The sequence below is a fragment of the Megachile rotundata genome, chromosome 7 (assembly GCF_050947335.1).
Source record: "Megachile rotundata isolate GNS110a chromosome 7, iyMegRotu1, whole genome shotgun sequence".
Classification (NCBI taxonomy): Eukaryota; Metazoa; Arthropoda; class Insecta; order Hymenoptera; family Megachilidae; genus Megachile; species Megachile rotundata.
This window is the reverse complement of record NC_134989.1, coordinates 14,229,440-14,255,905: the sequence shown is the minus strand read 5'-3', so window position 1 is coordinate 14,255,905 and position 26,466 is coordinate 14,229,440. Positions and strand designations below refer to the sequence as shown.

The 26,466-nt window shown below is 41.9% G+C and overlaps 4 protein-coding genes across 7 annotated transcripts in view; 3 read left to right on the top strand and 1 right to left on the bottom strand.

Moving 5' to 3' along the window:
- The window catches only part of lolal (longitudinals lacking protein-like), a 97,236-nt gene extending 80,423 nt beyond the window's left edge, over positions 1–16,813 (bottom strand). The window contains exons 1-2 of the mRNA XM_076533787.1: positions 16,677–16,813; positions 16,337–16,440 (exon numbers count right to left, since the gene is read on the bottom strand). The gene's annotated coding sequence lies outside the window, so the exon portion shown is untranslated. The remainder of the gene's footprint in view (positions 1–16,336; positions 16,441–16,676) is intronic.
- Positions 16,814–16,877: 64 nt separating this feature from the next.
- On the top strand, positions 16,878–18,309 carry Prosbeta5 (Proteasome beta5 subunit). Its single transcript, XM_003700762.3, has 5 exons — positions 16,878–17,086; positions 17,346–17,502; positions 17,565–17,777; positions 17,847–18,080; positions 18,141–18,309. Exons 1-5 carry the CDS (start codon positions 16,943–16,945, stop codon positions 18,239–18,241), a joined length of 849 nt encoding a protein of 282 aa, XP_003700810.1. The 5' UTR covers positions 16,878–16,942; the 3' UTR covers positions 18,242–18,309.
- A 245-nt stretch (positions 18,310–18,554) lies between these two features.
- Positions 18,555–20,212, top strand: LOC100875221 (death-associated protein 1). The gene is made up of 3 exons (XM_003700783.3): positions 18,555–18,714; positions 18,877–18,976; positions 19,358–20,212. The coding sequence occupies exons 1-3, from the start codon at positions 18,666–18,668 to the stop codon at positions 19,515–19,517; spliced, it is 309 nt and encodes a 102-aa protein (XP_003700831.1). The 5' UTR covers positions 18,555–18,665; the 3' UTR covers positions 19,518–20,212.
- A 145-nt stretch (positions 20,213–20,357) lies between these two features.
- Positions 20,358–25,790, top strand: LOC100882356 (Extracellularly regulated kinase 7). Of its 4 annotated transcripts, XM_076533779.1 has the most exons (12): positions 20,358–20,716; positions 21,455–21,674; positions 21,774–21,904; positions 21,969–22,144; positions 22,432–22,571; positions 22,643–22,835; positions 22,911–23,051; positions 23,135–23,313; positions 23,436–23,570; positions 23,666–23,814; positions 23,881–23,907; positions 24,204–24,338. In XM_076533779.1, exons 1-11 carry the CDS (start codon positions 20,630–20,632, stop codon positions 23,905–23,907), a joined length of 1,578 nt encoding a protein of 525 aa, XP_076389894.1. In that variant the 5' UTR covers positions 20,358–20,629; the 3' UTR covers positions 24,204–24,338. The 4 variants fall into 4 exon arrangements, with proteins under 4 accessions (XP_076389894.1, XP_003700809.1, XP_012135018.1 ...); XM_003700761.3 differs by lacking the exon at positions 23,881–23,907 and having other exon boundaries at positions 23,669–23,814; positions 24,204–25,790; XM_012279628.2 differs by lacking the exon at positions 23,881–23,907 and having other exon boundaries at positions 24,204–25,790.
- The last annotated feature ends 676 nt before the right edge of the window (positions 25,791–26,466 follow it).

Here is a 26,466-nt window from a genome sequence, read left to right as displayed (position 1 = left end):
TTACCGATGGAATATGATTATAGAAATATCTGGAGCCATTTCGCAAGGATCTCCGGCGGATTTGCAACGTCGCTCATTGTTTCGCGAACATTTGTCGGGCGTCCCTTCTTGAAGCGTCGATTGGCGCGCAACTAGAATCGAGCCTGGGAAGATTGCAAAAGCGGAATTTCTTACAGGCGACTACAATAGAACGGACGAACGTCGAATCCGCTCCAGATTCGAGGAACGTACCGATCCACATCTCCGTCTCTCGTTGCGACAATTAAATGAACCCTTGCGCTTCGCTTTGTTCTTCGACTCGAACGTTTTAACCTTCCATAACCTGAATTACTGTGCGTCGCGATGACACCGTTCGTTCTCGCTCGATTTAAAGAAATAAACTGGCAAAGTTTATTCAAGGAAATAAACTGGCAAAGAAACGAAGAACGTTCTCCAAAACGACTTTCGCGTTGGACAATTTACCGATGGCACGAAATCAATTGCCGATTTTCTTGCGGTCCTGTTACTTTTCTACTTAGCGGGTCGTATCAGAAGCATTTTGTCCCGGTTACTCTAGCGGAATGGTGTCAGTTACATAAGGACTCCTGCCGTGCCCAGAACTCGTCGAGGGTTGCTGGAGGGGACGAGATATCGTCAAAAACAACAGGGTGGGAGATACCTGGAGAAGCGGAAAGAGAGATGATTCCCAGAGAGTGAAAGGAAAAGAAGAAGACCGACGAGGGACAGATAAAGACGGAAACAGAAAGAGAGAGGTAGCGAACGGAGAGAAACGGAGAAACGAACGGAGAGAGAAAGAGAAACGTACAGTGTAACCAGAAGAAGGGATAAGTCCAATCGACGAAGAGATCCAACGAAAATGAACCAATGGCGACATGGTATCGTCATGGCGGTTTTTACGAAGCGACGCCAGAAGGGGGAAAGAGACGAAAAAAGTGAAAGTTTGCGGCAACGGATAGCCAACACCTTGTACCCTTTGCTCTTCCCGACATGATTCAGCCCTTCGTCAACTTTTTTTCTATTCTTCACCCTGCTACCTTGTTACACACGTATTGTGCGTTGCATGAAGTTTTGGATCGCCGTGCGTTGCATTACACACGTTAGATTACCTATGCGTATGACCACGCGCCAAATTAGCTATGCGTTGGGCTACGTACGCGTTGAGTTGTCATGCGTTGTATTATCATGCGTCGTGGCACATGACGCGTTGGATTGCCACACGTTGGATCACCACGCATTGGATCACCAGGTGTTGGAACACCATGTGTTGGATCACCAGGCGTTAGATCACCACGCGTTGGATCACCACGCGTTGGAACACCACGCATTAAATTACCACGCGTTGGATTACCACGCGTAGAATCACCACGCGTTGGATCACCACGCGTTGGAACACCACGCATTAAATTACCGCGCGTTGGATTACCACGCGTTGGATCACCACGCGTAGAATCACCACGCGTTGGATCACCACGCGTTGGAACACCATGCGTTGAACCACCACGCGTTGGAACACCACGCGTTGGATCACCACGCGTTGGAACACCACGCATTAAATTACCACGCGTTGGATTACCACGCGTTGGATCACCACGCGTAGAATCACCACGCGTTGGATCACCACGCGTTGGATCACCACGCGTTGGATCACCATGCGTTGGAACACCACGCGTTGGATTACCACGCGTTGGAACACCACGCGTTGGATCACCACGCATTAAATTACCACGCGTTGGATTACCACGCGTTGGATCACTACGCGTAGAATCACCACGCGTAGAATCACCACGCGTAGAATCACCACGCGTAGAATCACCACGCGTTGGATCACCACGCATTAAATTACCACACGTTGGATTACCACGCGTTGGATCACCACGCGTAGAATCACCACGCGTTGGATTACCACGCGTAGAATCACCACGCGTTGGATCACCACGCATTAAATTACCACGCGTTGGATCACCACGCGTAGAATCACCACGCGTTGGATCACCACGCATTAAATTACCACGCGTTGGATCACCACGCGTAGAATCACCACGCGTAGAATCACCACGCGTAGAATCACTACGCGTAGAATCACCACGCGTTGGATCACCACGCGTAGAATCACCACGCGTTGTATGACCACGTGCCAAATTACCTACGCGTTAGACTACGTACGCGTTGCATCGCCACGCGTTGTACTACCACGCGTCGTGTCACACAACACATAGAATCTCCACGCGTTAGTTCACCTATGCGTTGTATGACCACGTGCCAAATTACCTACGCATACAACCACTTACACATTGCATCCACGCGTTGTATCGCTACATACGTCCCCTACAATCCCTATCGCCCAACATTAAATAACCATGCGTTGCATCGCCCATATTAGATTACCCACGCATTATATCGCCATTGTCTGACCAGGACATTATCAAAGTCACGAGTACAATTATGAAGATACATACAGTATTGTGTAGATGTAATTGTAAAGATATAATATATCTCCACAATACGAACGATTGTATTTATCATTGGCCAGTTGTTTATTGTTTGCGACGGGAGGAATTTTCGAGCATACGTCTGTGGTAAAATTCACGCATCTCTGTACATGTAGCACTTAATATGCTCGTCTCGAGACGGTTCGATCGCCTCGTATCGACTATTCGTCGCTATCCAATGCATGTATGTAATACGTTGGCGAAGCTGAGGTAGAGCGGTGGGGCAGTCATACACCGTGAAACGAAACGAAACGAAGAGCCGAGCAAGCACTCTGGCGCCCTCGATTTCACTTTCATTACGAGGCCAAAGGAGCGCTTCGCTTACGCTCATTCACTCTCGTTCCTTCGTCGTTACATACATATGTATGTACATACGATGAGGTGAGCGCGAGCGCGCACTTAGCCTATATTTTTACGCTTGCTTGGATACAGCTCGACAAACTGGAACTCTTCCTCTCCTGCGGTTCTAGAGCCGAGCAAATTCGATACGGTATATCGAAACAGTACATCCTGGTCCTCGATGTAATCTAGAAACACTATGGGGCATAATGTAAGTGGCAAACTTGCCCTGGGTATCATAATCGGAAACACTCTGCGCTTTAGCTCTTATGTATTTTGTAAAATATCACTTTTACTGATGTACTTTTATGTCGTACATGTTTAGTCTTTTTTTGAATAGTGAACACGTACGTGGACATATATTTCCCTTGCATAACATTCAGATGGATTTAAGAACGTTAATCTTGAGAATTTAAAAGCTGACTTCGTAAGAAAAATTAAATTATTTCTAAGTTTGAAGAAAGTCACCGAAGAGGTTATATAAGGAGATAAATTGTACTGAGCAAACAAGTGAAAATCATAGAAGTTTTTAAAAGTACTGAAATTTGGTTGAAGACATGTCTTAGAAATGGCGAAGGTCTGAACGTAATGTGAGTAGAAAGAGAGGTGTTCTGAAAGAGACTTTGCAGTTAAGGTAAATTACAAGGGAATGACAAGTTTGCATGGACGTTTAACCCGATACATAAATTACCTAGCGTACCATTAAAAGATAATTAAGACCATTAAACGTCACCAAAAATGTACGTTGTTCAAACGCCTAAACCGCCTTGGAACTTCGAGAATATTGAATTTATAGAATTAGTTTTTTTATCGTAATGAACTGTCGCGTCTGAGGGAAATCAATAAATGAAAATGAACAAAAAGTGTTTTCAATTTGAACGTTTTCGCGAAACCACGCCGCAATTAGTTTTGCCATTTTTTGTGTAACGGCTGTTTTATCGTTTGGAGATAAAAAGCAATTACCACGCTCCACGATGCTTAAATTATCATTGAAAACCGTCGCCGTGTAATCTGTTTTAGCGAGGAGAACACGAATTACCTGCTCGTTACGGCTGGAGAGGATGATTTTAGGATTAGGCAACTGTTTCCCCCGTAAACGCGGAATTAGGAAATCGTCCGTGCTCGATTACCCAGAATAAATAAAGGCATCGCTGCTTAATTCTTTATTTGTATCCGTTTAAACTTACAATTCTGCTCCAGTTATGTAGATTCGATGGCACACTTCGGGATAACTAAAACCGGAAAATTACAAGATTGGAATTCTCGATTAATATATCAACGTACAATAATTCTCAAACGCAGAATTTCACCTAATTTGCACTTTTAAACTCTGAGGAGAAACTTCGATATTTACTTATCAGATTTCTATGCCATCACTAATTTTCAACAGGCATTACAGTTTCAACTTTCTCTATTTCCGAACTGCAACTTTTATGATCGGGTCATAAATATCGTCTTGCATGAACGGAAGTTTAACAAATGTAGAGATTGGTGTTCTAGATTTTAACACGATCGACAAATTCAAACCGTAGAGGTAAATTATGGTTTCACACGGACAAATCTTGGGTGAGTCAATGAACAAGTTTCTAAGACGAAGTTTCCCCAATATCGTGTCAAATTGATACTCGAATCGAATTGTGTCGAATTGGGAACTGCCGCGAATTTGATTGCGTCTGATAAAATTTGGAAACTGCATCAAACTGATTTGGAATTGGAATGCGCTGAAATTCCGCGCATCGAATCCTTGCACACCAAATCCCTATGCGTTGAATTTCCACGCGTGGAATCTCTATGCGTTGAATTTCCACGCATCGAATCCCTACGCATTGAGTTTCCACGCGTGGAGTTCCTACGCATTGAATTTCCACGCGTGGAATTCCTACGCGTTGAGTTTCCATGCGTGGAATCCCTACGCGTTGAATTTCCACGCGTGGAATCCCTATGCGTTGAATTTCCACGCGTGGAATTCCTACGCGTTGAGTTTCCATGCGTGGAGTTCCTACGCATTGAATTTCCACGCGTGGAATCCCTACGCGTTGAATTTCCACGCGTGGAATCCCTACGCGTTGAATACCTACGCATCGAATCCCTACGCATTGAATTTCCACGCGTGGAATCCCAACGCGTTGAGTTTCCACGCGTGGAATCCCTACGCATTGAATTTCCACGCGTGGAATCCCTACGCGTTGAATTTCCATGCGTGGAATCCCAACGCGTTGAATACCTACGCATCGAATCCCTACGCGTTGAATTTCCACGCGTGGAATCCTTGCACTCCACATCCCTACGCCTTGAATTTCCACGCATCGAATCCTCGCACTCCAAATCCCTACGCGTTGAACTACGAAACTGAATTCATAAACAACAAATTGAATTACATCAAACAGTGCTATAGTCCCTCTTGACACCGAAGTTAAGAGTCTTAAACCATCCTCAGCAAATTGACGTAGAGACGGACTTGAAGACACTCGATCGCTTCACATGAGTGCATTCCGATCGACACGTTCTCATTACTAGCATAGCATCGAAATTAACTTTGAATTTGGCCGTGTGTCCAAGAACAGAGAACCCTAGACATCCGCCAGTATAACAGAGAGAGAGAAGTAGAAGGAGAGTATTTCATAATGCGAACGAAGAAACTCCGTGGTAGCTGCCAGGAATTGACATAATCGGTGAAAGTACGTATCCACTACCTTGGCCTTAGGTTACGACTCGCGCTTAGGATAAATGAAGTATAGAGAAGGATCGCGAGCCGTACTCCATAACGGGCCACGTAACTTAGCTTCGTGTACGGGTCGCTTAACGCCTTGTCGCTTTTACCGTGCTCCACATACGAGCTCTCGCGACCAAAGTGGGCTGACTCGCGCAACGAGACGTTCTCGTACATTGCGATTCGCCCCGAGCGACAGCAACACGCTCGCTCGTGCAGGCTGTTTCAAAACGAAGGCCAAGGTCGGTAATCACCGTCCTCATCCTCGCTAACACCCTCTTCAGCCTCACATTTCCTCTTTGATCAACTGTCTACTGTAGGGGCAAGGAGGTCACATAACACTGTTGAAACTGTAGTGATTCAACACGTGGGATTTGGGGAGTTGGGATTCGGCACGTGGCGATTTAGTGTGTGGGGGTTTGATTATGTGAAGATTCGATGAGTGGGAGTTCGGAGCGTTGGGATTCGGGGCGTAGGTATTTGAGGCGTAGGGATTTGGGGTGCAAGGATTCCACGCGTGGAAATTCAACGCGTAGGAATTCGATGCGTAAATATTCAACGCGTAGAGATTCCACGCGTGGAAATTGAACGCGTAGGGATTCCACGCGTGGAAATTCAACGCGTGGAAATTCAACGCGTGGAAATTCAACGCGTAGAGATTTCACGCGTGGAAATTCAACGCGTAGGGATTCCACGCGTGGAAATTTAGCGCGTAGGGATTCCACGCGTGGAAATTCAACGCGTAGGGATTCCACGCGTAAAAACTCAACACGTAGGGATTCCACGCGTGGAAATTCAACGCGTAGGGATTCCACGCGTAGAAATTCAACGCGTAGGAATTCCACGCGTGAAAACTCAACACGTAGGGATTCCACGCGTGGAAATTCAACGCGTTGGGATTCCACGCGTGGAAATTCAACGCGTCGGGACTCCACGCGTAGAAATTCAACGCGTAAGGGTTCCACGCGTGGAAATTCAACGCGTAGGGATTCGATGCGTAAGTATTCAACGCGTAGAGATTCCACGCATGGAAATTGAACGCGTAGGGATTCCACGCGTGGAAATCCGACGCGTAGAGATCCAGTGCGTAGGTATACAACGCGTAGAGATTTGATGATTTCACACATAAAGATTCTACGCGTAGGAGTCCCAACACAAAGATTCGACATATGGGAATTCGACATAAAAAACATGGCGGTCAAACCGACAGTGGATTCAACGCATGGCAATTCAGCATATAGGAATTTAGCATGCATAATGATCGAACACGTGGTATTCTAACACATGGCGACAGAGCATATAGTAATTTAACACATGGCGATACATATGGCTATATACCGCGCGGTGATATTGTTCATCGTTCGAGTAATTGCAATCATATGGATCAGAAAATTATCTGTGCAGTTTCCTTTAACAATGTTTAACCTTGCAGTCTCGTGTCTTGCAACAAAGCGAATCCTCATAAAATACTATAAAAATAAGTACCTAATTTATGAACTTAGCAGTTATTCCCGAAAGAGTTTATAGAAGCAATTGCATCTTTCTGACCCGTGAATATTCTAACGCAGATCCAGACAGACTCTATCCTCTTATCGAGCATTTCAAAAAATAATCTCTACGATCCGGTCAAGTAATGGCAATGAAATGTATCTTTGCGACAAAGCCTGAAACGACGCCGTTCGTTCGATATAAGCGTAGCACAGGCGATAACGAGTGGTCACAAGACCGGACAGTAATTTCGTCTCGGCTTATTTTTATCTGTTCCAATGTGATTCTCTCGGGAAACATGCTCGAAGAGGAGACATCGTAAAAGTTACGCGTTTGACCACGATTGGTCAAGAAGCGTTGAGGGATCTTGACCGAACCGATGCTCCTCCTTTCCGCGTGCTTTCGAGCCGGAAAAGGGTTCGACGCGAAGCTGATGCAGACTATACGTGTTTTATACGCGTGATATCCGCAACTGTTTCTCTGACGACAAGTAGCAGCTAGTAATGCCGTGACCTTGACTCTGGCTAGCCAAGCAGCTGGCTGCTCGGCCAGGAATAAGCTCGATGCGCGGTTACCATGTTACCACGCTAATATTAGCGTACACAGCCGCGTGCACCACGAGTGACCGAGTGACCGACGTGTTCCTGGTGCATCCGTTTCATCGCTCACTTCCCTGTGCCGATAATAAAAGACCCCTTACCACGCTTTTCGACGATTAGGCCCGTTTCGTTCGAACTTTAGCTAGGTCATCGAGATGAACACGAAAAGCTAACATGTTCTTGAGGAACAAGCTCGTTCAGGTTCTATGAATTCAAAATAACGAATCTTATTTTGTGAAGAAAACGTTTGGAATCGAGGGACGCTAATGGAGTGACAAGGTATATGTCTTCACGTCCTTAAACTAAGAATAGTTGTTCGCTCAGTCGCCCGGTAGACGTCTACGATGATTTACCTGCGTGAAATCCACCGTGCAGCGCGTCTTTCGCGAGAGAACTAGACACTCGTGGAATATACCGAGCGCGTATAACTCTGATCAGTGGAATTATTCCGCGGGTCAAAGGGTACGCTAGCATATAGGAGATTAAATCTGCTAATTATATTCTTTCTCAGCTACGACCGACTAGTTCGACGTTTAAAGGAACCTAAAGCTCGATTGTATTTATTACATCTCGATACTTCCCAAACTGTTCCACTCTCCTCACACAAACACGATATGATCGCAGAAACGAAAATTCTTGAAACTTCTCGTTTCGCGATCTAACGAGTGTTATCGAGCATTCTTTTTTCGCGAAGATAATGATACGCGAGACGATGAACCGAGCGGTTTTGACCAATGAAAGATTGTGCTCGGAGTCGCGCGAACTGGGCTCATTTCGTTTATCCAAGTTCAAGTTGAATCGGATGCTAATCGTTTGGATCGGTGATGTAATGCTCGTGGGCAAACACGGTAGCCTGCGGGCAATGTTTTCTGATTATCTAACTGTTGAGAGTGGGCGATATATTTAGCTCTTTGGATGTTTGGAATTTTACTATTATTTACTGAGTAGGATGTGGAAGAGATGTTAGAGATTTAGGACTGCATTAATCAAGATTGAAGCAAAGATTTTCGATTTGTGTATGATTACATGAGTTATTGCATGGTAAGAATCATGGAAAAATCTCCAAAAGCAAGTTCAAAAGTCGAAGGTCGTTCCTGTGGTTTAGCGATCTTCAGCAACGAACGAGGAACGATATCGAGACTTATCGCGGGCAGAAACGACGGAGAAACGTCTCGGCGACGAAATGGCGAGAGGAAGAGCATAAGGGTTCAAATAAATGAAAAAAGTAATCGATAACCTTAGTGTATGATAGGGTCGCGTTATTACTGCGCTACTGACGCAATTGTATCGCGATGTAACTCGCAGGGGGTCTCGAGATCGTTGTTATTGTTTTCCACTTGGAAACGATTCGCTCCGAATACTCTTTCCTTCTCGATCTCTCTCTCTTTCGCTCGTTATCGATTTTTATTGTGGCCGACATATATTTAAAGCGTTACACGAATTATCAACGGGAAGCGTGCTGACAGCTCAAATGATGAAATCTCCTTGTCTAATTACTCTTCTGTCCAGCCAGAATCTTGTAACAATTTCAAGTGTTTCCGCGGTTCGGACTTATCGTTATCGCTGCAAAATTGTTCCACGTTACGAAAGCTGAAATGCAGATCGATGGACGACGGGTTTTAGAGGCGATCGTTTTTGTGGATTGTTCAAAGGTGCACCGTTGGACGATAAGCTGGGACCATGAACGAAAATGACCCGATAGCCCTATAACTCCGATAACCCTTTTCTCGGTCGACCGATAAAAACCGAGTCGAAATAATGAATTTAATCCTCTTGATATTCTGCTTTGTACCGTTTTCCATCCACGTTTTAGCCTCTAACGTGGCGATCGCTGGAACTTTGCGTATCAGCTTGAAAATTACAGAGCTGGCGATTTAACATTTATGTTAACCGAGTGATTTTTCGTCTAATCTAATATCTACATCCTAATCTCGGATATCCTCAAATGTTCAGAATTATCTCTAGGTAGCGTTGGCAAGAATGTGAACTAAAAAAGTTGTCTTTCACCATAAAACGTGATGGTATCTATACAATAGTTTGCATCTATTATTTATATTTGTAACTATTTATTTGTATAATGAAGAAATCGTTGTTTGAAGAAATGAAGGTAAATGAAATGTTGCAGAGACGTTTAAAATAGTAAGACGAAGTAAAACGTAGTCTAATCGAACAGTAAGGCCGGATTGCCTTTCGATATCTGATGACTACACAAATTCCAAGAAACACCCCGCTTCCCGCCTCGATTTACCCGCTCGCGGCTCCCGTATAAAAGTAGGTTACGGTTCTCGTCGTTTCCTCGTAAAAACCCCCTACGTGCATACTCGCACACCTACTTTTATCAGGCCCACTCGTGCCTACACGTTCCATCGAGTGGGCATGCTTGTATACGAGTCCGGTGTGACGAGTCAGCAGTAACTGAGATTTCGACATGGATCTCCAAGTATTCCCTGATGTAGCTACCTTCGAACGTATTCAACTATCTACAATTACATTTAATTAATTGAACGCGTAAGAATTCCACGCGTGGAAATTCAACGCGTGGAAATTCAACGCGTGGAAATTCAACGCGTGGAAATTCAACGCGTGGAAATTCAACGCGTAGGGATTCCACGCGGGGAAATTCAACGCGTAAGGATTCGATGCGTAAGTATTCAACGCGTAGAGATTCCACGCATGGAAATTCAACGCGTAGGGATTCCACGCGTGGAAATTCCACGCGTGGAAATTCAACGCGTGGAAATTCAACGCGTGGAAATTCAACGCGTGGAAATTCAACGCGTAGGGATTCCACGCGTGGAAATTCAACGCGTAGAGATTCCACACGTGGAAATTCAACGCGTGGAAATTCAATGCGTGGAAATTCAACGCGTAGAGATTCCACGCGTGGAAATTCAACGCGTAAGGATTCCACGCGTGGAAATTCAACGCATAGGGATTCGATGCGTAAGTATTCAACGCGTAGAGATTCCACGCATGGAAATTCAACGCGTAGAGATTCCACGCGTGGAAATTCAACGCGTAGAGATTCCACGCGTGGAAATTCAACGCGTAAGGATTCCACGCGTGGAAATTCAACGCATAGGGATTCGGTGCGTAAGTATTCAACGCGTAGAGATTCCACGCATGGAAATTCAACGCGTAGAGATTCCACGCGTGGAAATTCAACGCGTAAGGATTCCACGCGTGGAAATTCAACGCATAGGGATTCGGTGCGTAAGTATTCAACGCGTAGAGATTCCACGCATGGAAATTCAACGCGTAGGGATTCCACGCGTGGAAATTCAACGCGTGGAAATTCCACGCATGGAAATTCAACACGTAGGAATTCCACGCATGGAAATTCAACACGTAGAGATTTGGTGTGCAAGGATTCCACGCATGGAATTGCAGTATCTTGCAATTATCCGAAATCAAATTGTTTAGGTGTCCAAAGTGCTCTTCGTATCTCCAAAATATCCTGGTAAATTTACCTCGATTTACCCTGATACGATTTCTTGCCACATCAAGCGCCACTCTTGTAACATCTTGCCACAATTGCGAACAGTTTACTCCAGCAAGAGATATTCTTAATATGAAAGAAAATATGTTAGATACAACTCTGAATCGTTATTGCATCAGCACCGTATCGCGATCAGAAATTTGTAACATGTAAACCGTACACACCAACAAAAATAAGGAAAAAGATATTTACGAGTGCGAACACAAAACGATAAACGGCAGAATTCATAACAAAACGATGATGGAAATGTCCGACAAAGATATCGTACAGATCGATGGTATTATTAATGGTAAATAATAAACAGATCGTTGACTATTATTTGTTCGTTCTGTTATTACGTAGGCCGAGTGCAGGGAGGTGGGTCTATTCATTTTTCCTATATCGCAGAACATATTCCCGCACAATACGATGCGTACGAGGCGATCGGCGTATGCATAAAGCAATAAACACGATTTTTACGTTGATCGGCATACGCACTTATTCCGCTCGAGTGACGATTTGACTCGGTAATGATCGCTCGCCGGTAATTACGCAATGGGGGTAGAACTCGGCACGATCGTTGAGTAAGAGACGAGGTGAAGGTGAGCAGTTAGCAGCGAGAGTAAGTAGCGGTCGCTGGCTGCAGCTGATCGCTAGCTACCGTGGGTGGGAAATGGAGGAAACAGGACCAACGACCGCGTTTGCGATTCTCGATCGTTTCTTTGTAGATCTCGTTCAAAATCCATTTCCACTCAATTACATAGTCCCTAAGATTTTCTAGGATGCACTGAATGAATGCATTTTCAGAATTTGGGAATTTGAAGGTTTAGAAGCTTGGAGTTAGGATGGATGTAAATTTGTGGAGTTAGGAATTTTTGAAGATTCAGAAATTTTATAGATTCATTTTATGAGTTAACTTGGAAGACTTCTAACTTGTAACTCCTGAAGCATCTATACAACTCCCTACACCTTTGAAGCTACATCAGAAATCCTAATTTGTCCTGATACGTCTATGAAGCTACATCAGACATCCTCATTCAACCTAATAAGTCTATGAAGCTACATCAGAAATCCTCATTCATCCTAACACATCTATGAAGCTACATCAGAAATCCTAATTCATCCTAATGCATCTATGAAGCTACATCAGACATCCTCATTCATCCTAATAAGTCTATGAAGCTACATCAGACATCCTCATTCATCCTAATAAGTCTATGAAGTTACATCAGACATCCTCATTCAACCTAATAAGTCTATGAAGCTACATCAGAAATCCTCATTCATCCTAATGCATCTATGAAGCTACATCAGAAATCCTCATTTGTCCTAATACATTTATGAAGCTACATTAGAAATCCTCATTCATCCTAATGCATCTATGAAGCTACATCAGAAATCCTCATTTGTCCTAACACATCTATGAAGCTACATCAGAAATCCTCATTCATCCTAACGCATCTATGAAGCTACATCAGACATCCTCATTCATCCTAATAAGTCTATGAAGCTACATCAGACATCCTCATTCATCCTAATAAGTCTATGAAGCTACATCAGACATCCTCATTTGTCCTAACACATCTATAAAGCTACATCAGAAATCCTCATTCATCCTAACACATCTATGAGGCCACATCAGACATCCTCATTCATCCTAACGCATCTATGAGATGTATCACAGTCTCCACATAGTAGAAACAGTTTAATAATTGAAAATTCGATGCAAAGTTTCAAACACTCCAACTTTTTTGGGAATAACCTCAGATAGCTCTGCGCGTCCGAGTAGATTAGCCGGTCGCGAAGATACGCGTTTAAGTTTAAAGTTTTTTGCGGGCGAATGACAACAATTGCCACGAGCAGAGGAAATGGAAGCAGCCGTAATACGCCGCGCGTGTAGGTACCAAGGACCGCAAAGTTTTTTCGCGTGCCGATAAGAGGAGTATCATTGTGACTTTTCCACACGCGTGCTTCGGCGTCTCGAGGCAAAGCTCGCGTCCTTGCGCGGATTGAACGTTGAACCCCGACACTGACACGAACCAGGCAGCATCTTTTTCGTCTGTTGATCGTCGTGAATCATCCAGCCAGGTCAACGAGTTCGATACTACGTGTCGACGCAAATTTTATCGATGCAAAAGTTCAGAAACGTATGTGCGTATCTGGAGAGGTGCTGATCGAGGAAATCCACATTCGCGAAACTTGATAACGACTGTCATCGATAGTCGATTGATGGAACTAATGGAATCTCTGGAAACGGAGGAAATTGAGATAGGCCTCGTGGACTCTCGTTATATTGCCTCGGATGGACAATAACACGTTCGAGTTAGCCAAAGAGGCTGTTAAACTGTACAATCAATGATGTTAACTGCGTAGCTGCTAATTTTTTAAATGGAGCACATGTTCGTATGAAAACATACGATAGAAAGAAATCGAACGGGACAATAACAAAATCATGAATTACCATCAATGCATTAAGCATGGACAAAAGGTTTCGTACGCACTAAATGAATGTAACGGGGAAAACATGTTTTGTTCGCCGTTCAAGTTTGTACGAATGAATCAACGTGATCGATTATTTTGTTTATTTGCCGCTGATATAATCGTGCTTCCGTCACGAGCGTCCCTTTACGTTCGCAATTTTATATCCGACATTTTTCTATGAATCGCGATGTGAACTTTGAGATCAGCGATGCAGCGAGAAAAAGACGAGAAAACGTCGAGGAAAATCGAAGGATCAAGGGACAGCAATGGAAACGATCAACTACGAGAACTTATCGAATCTTGCGTCGCACCGTCGACCTCGTCGACCCTCAAAACCCGATAATACCAACAGCTCCTCCGTTCGAATGCGCTCGCGTGTTATCGAACGCTCTCTCGAACAGAATCGAAACGATCTGTAGGAATTTATATCTATGGAATTTCTTTGCGCCGAATTTTAAAGAAGCATGGATTTTTAGGTTTGTGGATCTGTAGATACTTAGGTCTGTAAGCCTCTAGTAGCTTATATATATTCATAAACCCCTTAGTATAGATTTCTGGATGTTTAAAGATCTAAATCTTTAAACCTTAGATTAGTTCGTTCCCCAAATTGCAGTATTTTATCTTATATGTAAATCTACCTAGTCAGCACGTTTCTGAATCCCCACAGTATGTGAGTCTCTGTATTCTAGATTTCTATATTTCCAAGTTCCTACGTCCACAAATTCCCACATCCCCAAATTCCCACATCCCCAAATTCTCACATCCACCAAATTCCTACGCCCCCAAATTCCCACATCTCCGAATTCCCACATCCCCAAATTCTCACATCCACCAAATTCCTACGCCCCCAAATTCCCACATCTCCAAATTCCTACGCCCCCAAATTCCCACATCCCCAAATTCCCACATCTCCAAATTCCCACATCCCCAAATTCTCACATCCACCAAATTCCTACGCCCCCAAATTCCCACATCTCCAAATTCCTACGCCCCCAAATTCCCACATCCCCAAATTCCCACATCTCCGAATTCCCACATCCCCAAATTCTCACATCCACCAAATTCCTACGCCCCCAAATTCCCACATCTCCAAATTCCTACGCCCCCAAATTCCCTACATCCCCAAATTCCCACATCCCCTAACTCCCACATCCCAAAATTCCCACATCCCCAAAATTCCTACATCCCCAAATTCCCACATCCCCTAACTCCCACATCCCCAAAATTCCCTACATCCCCAAAATTCCTACACCCCCACAACTCAGACGAGCCTGTACCTTAACTTTCTCATATCATTATTTTTCCTCCCCTTTTTTCGACATCAAAATATCAATCCGTCTGCCTACCAAATCTACATATAAGATAATAAAGATCGAATCGTTTGTACGTAGTTTATACAGCCGAAGATAGCCCCTGTCTAATTGGCACGATTATCGGATGAAAACTTTCCGACATTGTCGAATCTTGCGGTCGTTATTTTGTGATTCGTACTTTTTTGTTAAGGCTGCTCGGTTCTTTGAACTTCGATGTTGGAAACACGTCGGGACGAAATCAAAACAGATACGACGGGGAAAAAAGTATAATGGCTTGAGATTCTGGCTTGAGATTTTGATGAGGCATTAATTCCTCTACCGCCTTTGGAAATCGCGTGCTTTCTATAGTTTCTTTTCGTTGCGATTAATGTTGTATCTCTGTTAATTATTATATATTCATCGATGTTTTAATTAATATATTTGTTGTATGATACTTGAGGGACTTTTGGCTGCAAGAATTGCACTACTTTCAATTTTAGAAAGACGTAGTTCAAACTTGACATAAAAAGAGGATGAACTTAGGAAAGAAAGTTAACTTCAGGAAATTTGTACAAAGTTTAGAAGACTGTACAAAACTTAGGAGACTGTAGAAAGCATCTAGACTGAGGAAAGCTTATGCACCACGATGTGGTCAAAGATTTGATCAAACTGATGCGATAAAGAAAATAGTAGAGCATACTCCACTTGATGTGGAACAATTAGTTTAAAAATGTAACCTGTACTTATGCGAAGAATCCCTCCCAGATGCATCGGCGTTTGGAAAAGGGACCATATAGCAGGAATAGAGAAGAGTGAAAGAATGTTATCGTTATCGGTGTTCCCTGGCAGGCAAACATCGACCGCTTTACTCCGAAAGAATCGCAAAGGAAAATATGCAATTATAAATTATCGTGTTTCGGGATAACACGTCCGGCTGTTTATGGGTGGTGCGATCAGAAGGCAGACCAATCAGTAACCACGGTAACGTGCCTTACCCCCTTACACGTGACCTCTTCTTCTACGTCATATCGGTGACCCCATGAGCAAAATAATACGCGATATTCAACAACGTTTCAACGAAACACCAACATATTTTCTACTCCGTGGTATCGAAATATGACGTGCCCTCGCTTTTGATTATCTTAACGTTATAAATCACGCGATACATGGACCATGGAGTACGCCTCCACGTGGAACGATATGTCAACTCGACGCTAGGACCAGCTCTCCTCCACGGAAATGTTAAGTTCGTAGGTTTCCTCTCTTTTTTCTGAGGAAACACTTATCGCATCCGATACGAATAATCGTTTTGTACTATTAAGTCAATTTTGTATCGTTTCCCTCAGATTTCTAAACTTATATCCGCGGAATAACTTCGTAATAACGATCGATTTACGAAATGATATACTAATGAATTACGAATTACGTGTTCATAAAATATTTTTCTGCTATTGACTTACCCCCTTCCCGCGGTAATTCCCGAAGAAAAAGTGTCCGTACGTAATCAGCACGATCCACTGTTGGACTCTGTTCTCGTACTCACAGCGCCACCGTGCGAACAAAGCTGTAACGACATTGAAAAGTAAATTTCCTACTTTATGTACAAAATGATGTCGATAATAAGTTTCGTGAAATTCTGCGCAAAAATAATAAATAGTTTCTAATATATGTATTATGTCCAACTACATACATATTTTATCCTAAATCTTTTTATAAAGACCACTACTATTGTTCTTGCCGTCTATAACCTATACTGTACTAGTTCTACCGCACTCGCTATCGAACAAGATTTGCACTTACATTTTTTCACTGATCGATCGCGTTCTTTTTTTCCAGTGAACTCTTGACTTCCTCTTTTATGACTTGTTATAAAATTCTGCAAGTTTTATCAGTGTCTACCACTTACTTTCTTGTAAATCTTGCAACGTAAACATAACACAATTATAGTGCGCAATGAATCAAACTCTGCGCGGTAAATTGGAGTACTATTGCGCTGGATGCGCCCACTATAAGCAATTGGTCGAATTAACCTGATGACAAGCATTCGATACTAAACTATCAGAAAAATGGCGCTTGCTGAAGTTTGCGGTCTCGATAAGTTTGTTAATTTTAATGCTGTGCGCGAAAAAGATCAGTTTTCGCAAGAAATCGAAGCGTACAGTAGAAATTTCGTTAACAATGCACAGCTGGCTGTACCGCCTTATTTAAATGTAAGTGATTTATGCGAATCATTTTTATAACCACTTTTCATTTAAATTTGCTATATCATCTGATTATTCTGTACAAATCACATCCAAGTCTGTACAATTGCAAGATTAAATTTTCTTTATCGTTCTTCTATGAACTGAGTTTCATTCTCTGGTTATATGAAAGATTTTTGTACAGGTTATGAAAGGTTAGGGACCCCGAAATCTTCAAGTCATCATTTTTACACATATATTATTTTAATATGATTCTGTTTGCATTTAGCCTGCAGAAACGTTGGGTAAGTTTGCCGAAGGAACTGACGAAACTGGAAAACACTTGAAAATTAAGTTTGATCATGGAACTACCACATTGGGTTTCCAATACCAAGGTGGAATTATTCTTGCTGTCGATTCACGTGCGACTGGTGGTCAATTTATTGGTAAGTTCGCAATGGTTTTTTGCCTATAAAATAAATTTTACACAAGTTTCTTTCGCTTATAGGTTCATCCACCATGAAGAAGATAGTAGAAATCAATGATTATCTTCTTGGAACTTTGGCTGGAGGTGCAGCTGATTGTGTCTATTGGGACCGTGTTCTAGCTAAACAGTGTCGTACATATGAATTAAGAAATAGAGAACGTATGTCTATTGCTGCAGCTAGTAAGCTGTTATCAAATATGGTATATACCTACAAAGGAATGGGATTAAGCATGGGTAAGTTCCTACTTCAGTATTTAAAAGCATCTTTCCAACTGAAATATTCAATGCAATTCTTATATATAGGAATGATGCTTGCTGGGTGGGACAAAAGAGGACCTGGTCTGTACTATGTTGATTCAGAAGGTACTCGTACCCCAGGAAAAGTTTTCAGTGTAGGATCAGGATCAATCTATGCATTTGGTACATTAGATTCTGGCTATAGTTGGGATTTAACTGATGAAGAAGCTTATGAACTTGGCAGAAGGTCTATTTATCATGCTACCCATAGAGATGCTTACTCTGGTGGTATTGTAAGAGGTATGTATCAATACAAAATAATTCATACAATACATTACATGAAAAAAATTTCTGTCACAGTTTATCACATGAAATCAACTGGTTGGGTCCACATTTCGGATGAAGATTGCAAAGACCTCCATTACATGTATCAAGAACAAAAAACAAAAGGAACTAATTAGTAGCATTTATGATTTACTGCATTCTATTAAATGTTTTCTATAATAAAATTCATTTCTAATATTAAAAATGATTGCGTTCGTCAGCACCTATAATGTCATTTATTCCTATAAGTTCAATTTTAGGACTTCACATGCTGAACCTTTTCCGTTATTTTATTTTCTGAAAAAGATTTATTAATGCATAATAAAAATTTGAGGATTTGAAAATTAGTATACGTGATATTTTATTATAAATTCAACGAAAATACGCAGAGATAGATGAGGAAAAAGATATGCGACTGGAAATCGAACTCCCCACTGCTCCCCACTTATTACAGCGTAGAGCGCCATCGAATCAGTGTGATTGGTGCCGTGGTGCAACAAGCAGTAACGCACAAATTTTCTGGAACTGCAATTACATTTTGGGCCCTTGATAGATTTTACTATGTCAAGTCCCGAAGAGTCTAAACTCAAGGGCGGACATCCTCCAGCAGGTAAAGAAAGAAATTTATAGCTTAAAATCGGGAAAAGGTTAATATGTTTACACCATTTGTCATGTGACGTCGTATTTTATCCACCTGTCCAGATATCTCAAGGCCATCGGATCTTTATAATTTTTCATCGTTAAAAATATACGCTTTTTATTTTTTATTTAGTAAAAGCGGGAGGAATGAGAATAACCCAACATAAAACACCAAAGGAGGATCGCGAAATAAAACCCCTTAAGGATGCGGATGAAAGTAGACCGTCGATCAGGTAATGTTTTTTTCATTTACATCAAGGTTAAATTCACGCTTGACTTGAAATCTATGCATGTACAAAAAGAAGCATCGTTTATTTATTCGTATGGTATAGAAAACATGTTGAAAAAAATGACAGTAACTCTTAGGATACAGTAATTGTCTTTGAACAGTTTACTACGTAGTCCGATTTGAAACAGCTGCCATGCTGTTGATAAGTGCGACGATATACAATTAAACGTAATTACAGAAAAACGTTATAAACAAAGTGGACACGTATGATAAGAGAAATGACTGTTTTTCATTAGTAACGTTTGTCTAAAAATAATAAGAAAAAAATATTGTTTTTTTGTAGTACATATAAACAAAATATTTATAAATGTAAATTATGTTCCAGTCCATCTAAGACCTTGATGATCAGTGGATATCCTGCAAAGGGAAATGCAGATTTTCCTCCAGAAGCTGTACAAGTTTTCCATGAGAAACCTACGCCAACTCATGATGCTCGTCCAATTCATTGTTCACGTCCCATCATTATTCAACAACCCAGGAAGTGAACAATACGCGCATTCTCCAACCAAGGGCTAACAGATGCATTAGCCCCAACACTTCTTAATTAAATAAAAATCAATAAAAACCAAAAAAATAAAAGCAAATATCTATATATGAGTGTACTTGGAAGTTTCTATGGGATATACTGATCAATGATTTTGTGTATTTGCAGTGTAAACTTACGATCAGTTTCCCAAGAAGCTAACAGTTTCATGCTAGATGAAACAGAGTACCTCACGAGAGTATATTACTGTTAAGAGAAAAAAAAAGATTTATTTTTAATACTGCGTCGCGTGATTTCAGTATCGGCATTTAAATGAACCACTTACTCCGATTTTTCTCGAAGTCCTGTGTGTTCAAACACTACTGTTAGATGTTTGTATCGACAGCACGCTTCCGTTTTGATTTTGTAATTTGATAACTCTTTTAGTGGGCATGTTAGTACAGCATAATATTCGTAAGTGTCTTCGGGACCAGTATGCATTTCAAATTTGCGACTTTAATATTTTTTTTTTTTTGTTCTTAAATTGCATTTGTAAAGAAAATGTATGATTTTTGGAACATTGATTTGGTCTAAAATTGAACCAAATCGGTGTACCACGTATCGAGTGTTACCCTTAGTTAAATCTACATACATCGTAGAACTTCCGTAAATTCTGATGTAATCAGCGATTTTTCATAATAAAGATGTATCATAATACTTTGCGAGTGTAAATGTCGAACGAGATTCGTAACGTTAGCCATAGTTTATATACCAACTACGGGAAAGGGAAAGAAAGAAATAAATAAACGTTCCTATACGTAAAGAACAAATGTTTTTTAATCACCACCCTTTTCCCTGCGCTTGCCCCGTTTACATGCACGGCGGTCAAGTAATCACGCGATGCCGTTCAGTGTCATGGAACACTGTCGTCATAGTAACTTGCACGAATTGTACAAACATGGCCACATTGATGTGTCGAAGTTTGAATGGGAAAACTGTTTGAGTGGAGCTTCCTTCCTGATGTGTAAAGATGTGAATACGTTACGACCCTTACACGTCGTTTCCGTTTGAAAATTTTCGTACAGCTCGAATCAATCTAGTAGCCGTATTGGTTCGCGTATTTTTGCCGCCACGATGTCGAAAAATACCACTGAAAAGATCTTGGAAATCGACGCACACGTCAGCAAACATTATGACATCGTTCGACGTCTTGGCAAAGGGGTAATTTGTTACTTTCTTACAATTTTGTAATTTATTTATTTTTCATTGTAAATGTTTACGAAATTCTTTTTCATGTTTTTTAAAAATGTACATTAGAATTGTGTATGTTAACAGAGTGATTTATTTAGTATACGCTAACGAACAAATGCATATATTTACTTTAATGTCAATGTTTGCTTCTATCAGTGGAAGCTCAAATTTCATTACCCGTTAATGATGTATTTATTAAATTAATATATGTTCTGTAACATATACCAACCCATTTAAATTATTTCCCCAAAATACAAAGCTTGATACTGAAAAATATTTAATATCAAAGTCAAACAGTTTCAAGAAATACATAATACAGTTTTATTAGAAAAACGGTGAATGGCATGTTTAAAAATTCTATAGAAAACGCGATATTTGCGTGATGCACTGCAATGAAAAAGATTGTTATACATGTACATAAAATTATCGATGACAATCGTCTTGGTACCCGTGTCGCGGAAAAGTCTAACTAGGAAGCAATCGATACTTGACCGCTTAACAGTCATAATCATGACAACGAATTCTGGATATAACAACAGCAACCACGTGTACGGACTCCCACGTAACGACGTAATACAGAACTTTGCCGGTCATGGCTAAAGAAGTTAAGACTTTCCGGGGTTAGAGTCGATATCAGGAAGACGTCTCCTTAATTGCAGGACTCTCCCTCTTCATATTTTTAAACGTGGTATTATGGTTGTGTCACAGGCCTACGGTATCGTGTGGAAGGCGATAGACAAGAAAAATAAGGAGACAGTAGCGATGAAGAAGATCTTTGACGCCTTCGGGAACCAAACGGATGCGCAGCGGACGTTTCGCGAGATAATGTTCCTATTGTCGTTCTCCAATCACGAGAACATCATACGACTAATCGGTCTGCACAAGGCGAACAACGACCGGGACATATATCTCATATTCGAGTACATGGGTGAGTTTTACCCGGTTCGAAGAAGAATTCACGAAAGGTCATGTGCCGCGACGATTCTCAGACATTTGGCCTGAAACACGTTTCGGCCCGTTTCCCCAGAAACCGATCTGCACAACGTCATCAAGAAGGGCAACATCCTGAAGGACGTCCACAAGGTGTACATCATGTATCAGCTGTTTAAGGCGATCAAATACATTCATTCGGGGAACGTGATACATCGGGACCTCAAGGTGAGCTTACGTTGCATTCGATCATTCTATGCTACATTGACCGCCGTGTCGATATTCCTTTTAGCCGTCAAACGTTCTGCTGAATGCACAGTGCCACTGCAAAATCGCCGATTTCGGATTAGCGCGATCTGTTACTCAGATAGGCGAAGGCGACGGTGAAACCGCTAGTGATCCTACCCTAACAGATTACGTGGCAACTCGCTGGTATCGTGCTCCAGAAATACTCGTTGCTTCGAGGAGGTAATCCGTCGAGTCGTTCCTAATGAACGTTTAAATCTTCATTCGACGCGTTGACTTCTGTAGTGATCGTTCAAGGCCCACGCCGTCTAATCGAATAATTGAAAAGAAGAAAGAGAACAGAACAGAGATCTACAGATTTAGGAATATAAATAGATTGTAGTAAAATGAAATTTTTTACAGTTTTAAAAGATTATAATTATTATAGTCTTGTTCATCTTCCCTACAATAGTCAATGCGTTAAACCGCACAATAATTTACACGATTCTCTGAGTACACATACTGTTTAGGTACACGAAAGGCATCGACATGTGGTCATTAGGATGCATACTCGGAGAAATGCTTCTGGGGAAGCCACTGTTTCCCGGTTCCTCGACGATTAATCAGGTCGAGAGAATAATGGCCACTCTTCCACCTCCAAGCAGAGAAGGTAATTCTTTACGAGACATCTTCGTGATCACGTATCAAATGGTCGACTTTCTGTCGGTACACTCTTTCCAGATTTAATTGCGGTCTGCGCCGGCTACGGTACCAATTTATTGGAGAAGACTCCGAGCGGACCGAGACGTTCATTAAAGGATTTATTGCCAGATGTACCGAAAGAAGCGTTGGATCTCATCGGCAATTTGATAGTCTTCAATCCGAACCACAGACTAACAGCCGTCGAAGCTCTGGAGCATCCTTATGTGGTCAAGTGTGTACAGTTCAGCTCACGAAGCTTAAAAATTAATGAGAGATTAATGGCCTGAATGATTCGTTTATTCGACAGTTTTCATAGAAGAAGCAACGAACCGGAACGAGGTTCAAGCGTAGTTCCGTTACTCAGAGACGATGTCCAGCTTTCCGTGGAAGAGTACAGAAATAAGCTTTATTCAATGATGGATGAGAAGCACCGCAAGCATAAAAATATGTGGGTCGATTCGTTTACGCGCGGCGTACCAATGATTATTTCTGTGATCTAAAATTAATCTATTAACTGACTGTAAAAAGCAGGTCTAAGTCTAGAGTCAGACGACTTTCGGAGCACATCAGGAAGGAAACCGCCATTAGTAACAGTAGCCCAGTCATCGGTCAAGGTGACATGACTGTCGGTAAAAATCTTGCACACTCGTACCAGGATTTACGTAAAGAGAGAAGTAGAACTGATTCGTACGAACCTTCCTGTTCAGAGGGTAAAATTAACAACGTTTATTTTACGAGAGAGAACCGATACATTTATGATGATGATGATGAGGCCGATGATGATGTTGACGATAAATTGTTCTGGTCTTCTCTCTTTTTTTCTTTCTCTCAGTCCGTACGCAGCTACCGAGCAGAAAGACTTCACGGAATGCACAAATTGACAGCGGTGAAAGAACCACGAAGACCAGATCGATAAGCACCTGTATGGAGTCGCAGATTCCGAACGCCAGAAGCCTCAGACCAACCGGTGAAATCTTTTCATTCGATTCTTTCGCGAATAGTAGTAACGCTTATAGAATGATATTTATAACTATCAGAATTAATGTATTTTTAAATTGCCAGTAGCCAAAAGCGTGGCAACTCAATACACGTACAATTTAATGAACAACTCGAACCTGGCACCAAGCGCAACCAAGAGCTGTTTGTACATAAATCAGCAACGACAACTATCGAAATCTCAACGTTCTATACAATCGGACCAAGTGACCGTGGTAAGTGAGATCACCGAACCAACTGCTCTTCGCATAAGAGTAAACGGACGATTCTATTCGTTACAGGCTACATGTCGCGTGGGATTCATTTAGGTACTGTAATCATTTATACGTGATTTATACGTCACGACTCACTGTATCTCGCACAGAAAATGATTTTTTCTTCATCCCTAGATAAACATTTTTTTCATAAATTCTGTGAATGTTTTTATACTCGGAAAAGGACAATACGCCACGATATTATCAATGGACGTGGCTTTTGTTTATTAAATTGAATTTCTGAATGGCACAAAGAATTGAAAGTTGATCAAAACGTGGCGTGTGTCCAGTTCCCTCCGAATCGCGTATTTTCTGACCAACCTATAGAAATTGAATGTTCGCAATTTCAGTGCGCATCCGGCGGAAAATCGAGTCAGCTGGCGCAAGCTGGTCGAACAAAATTGCGGAGGAATTGCAAGCAAGTCCGAGTACCGACGCCTTTTGAATCGAACTGGCGGGAAGAAGATCGGCAGAGGACCATCTCCTTCGCTCAGGACCGACCCAGGAGTTTTCGCACGAAGTATTTTACGAGAACAGTGGACAACTCGTCCTACGACTGTATGAAATGCAACAGCAAACACGCGAACAGGTGTAACGGTGATTCGCAGTGTCACTCGGTCTCGAAGAATCAAGTTGTCCAGAATTATCTGAACCAAATCATGCCATCCCGCGTCAAAGAACAGTCCAACCCCTGTCGAACGAGGGACACAAATTACAGGATCTCGCAGTGCGACACCAACGGTGTCAAGAAATCCCAACAAACAGCTAATTCTCCTTTGGTCGGGAATAATCGGTTGAGGAACACGGCTAATCGCGACCACGTCACGAGGGCGCAGAAACACATTATCGATGGGGCTGGCGAGAAGAAGTCGAAATCCACGCGTGACTCGACTTTCGTAGACAATCATAGCCAGACTCACGGTGTTATAACTGCGTCCGTGTACAAAGAGCTGCGAAATGGGACTATAAGGTGGTAGAATGTCGCTGGGTCAAGCTTCCGACAGAAAGAAACGACAGCGGCAGACTGCTAGGGTTTAGGGACAAATATTTTTATACTACTTTTCGAACGATTTAGAACAGCGAGTTCTCACCGCAATACTGTGTGAAAAATCGGAAATGTAGAATCATCTTTGTACGGGCGAAAAATCGTCAATTTTCAATATCAGTATTAAACGCACGTTATCACCGTTTTGCTATATTCACAAATACATAATAGAGTATACGTATGACCATTTCTTGGCCAACACACTATGTCACACAAATTTTCTAGTGCTACAACCACGTGCATGGCAATACGAAGGTGCAATTAGCCCTCGGTCGTTTCTTTTCCTCGGAAGCTAGAATTAAGGTTCCTAAATTAATTTAACGAGAAAAGAAAAATAAATACGTGCGAATTCTTAAAGAAACCGCCTGAGTCGTAAGCTTCGTAAACGTAAGCGTAAGTAGCGAATTGCAGACGATCTCGACGCAAGCGACTAACTTTAAACTGTTAGGTAAGAAGCTCGCGAACTTCTTCTAGTTTTATAGAATATAAGAGTGACGAAACGAAAGAACTCGTTTATCTTCATGTTCCTTGGAACGTCACTGCAACGTGATGTGCATTGTACCAAAGCAAATTGTACAAAAAGAACAGTCACTTATCAATAATCGCGAGTTGAAATCGGTAAGAACAGGTGTATAAAACAGCCAATCGATAAACGGGGCCAAAAACGGTGCGGTTATCTGTTTTTTCTCTCTAGATAACGCGTGCACCTGTCCCCTAGGCGAGAAGCAAAGTTGCAACTCTCTTCTCCGCGTTAATCGTATACTCGTCGACAAATGTAGCGCGTAAATTTCTCTTTGTAATATACTTTTTTTGTGATACCTTTATGCGGCTATGTGATCTGTCCAATTCGTATGTATAACTTGTCGTCGTGGAATAAATTTTTACTAAAGGAGTTTTCCTGTCAACACTTGATCAAAAGACCCGTAAAGAGATTGCCTCGTATCGCTGCGAGGGTTCATCCTTTGAGTCGGAAAACGAGACAACCGCATTTTCATTTTCCATTCCGTGGAACGATTTCTTCCCGGTCGATGTCATGCCTTTTGCTCATTGCATCGACAGAAACGCCATTTCAACTATTTCCCTGATGAGATTCGTGTAAGAAAGCATATTGCGAACTTGCATTTTTCAAAAAGAAGTTTCAAGACTCGCTTCGGGCGTTTTAACCTGTCCCCATTGGCGTAGCGACGTCCTAGGAAGCAATATGAACGCTGTAGAAATACTCCGTTGCACAGTTTTCGACATTTCCAAATATTTAAACCTCTTTAAATTTCAAAATTCTTAAATTTTGATGAACCTAAATGACCAATTTATTAAATCTCCAATTCATACATTTCCGAATTTTCAAAAGTTATTTAATCATTCCCGACAGTTAGTAAACGTGTGCAAGACAAAAATCTTAGTTACGCCAATGTCCCTTCCTAAACAGCCATAACTCATCGTACTCCGGCTCTCCATGAAATACCTGGATCGATATAAGTGCCTTTATACAAATTCCCGAGACTTTTCGTTTCAGAACGTATCGTAAGCAATCTATTTCGAGGGTCGTGCAAATATTCAGGTCGGGAGTA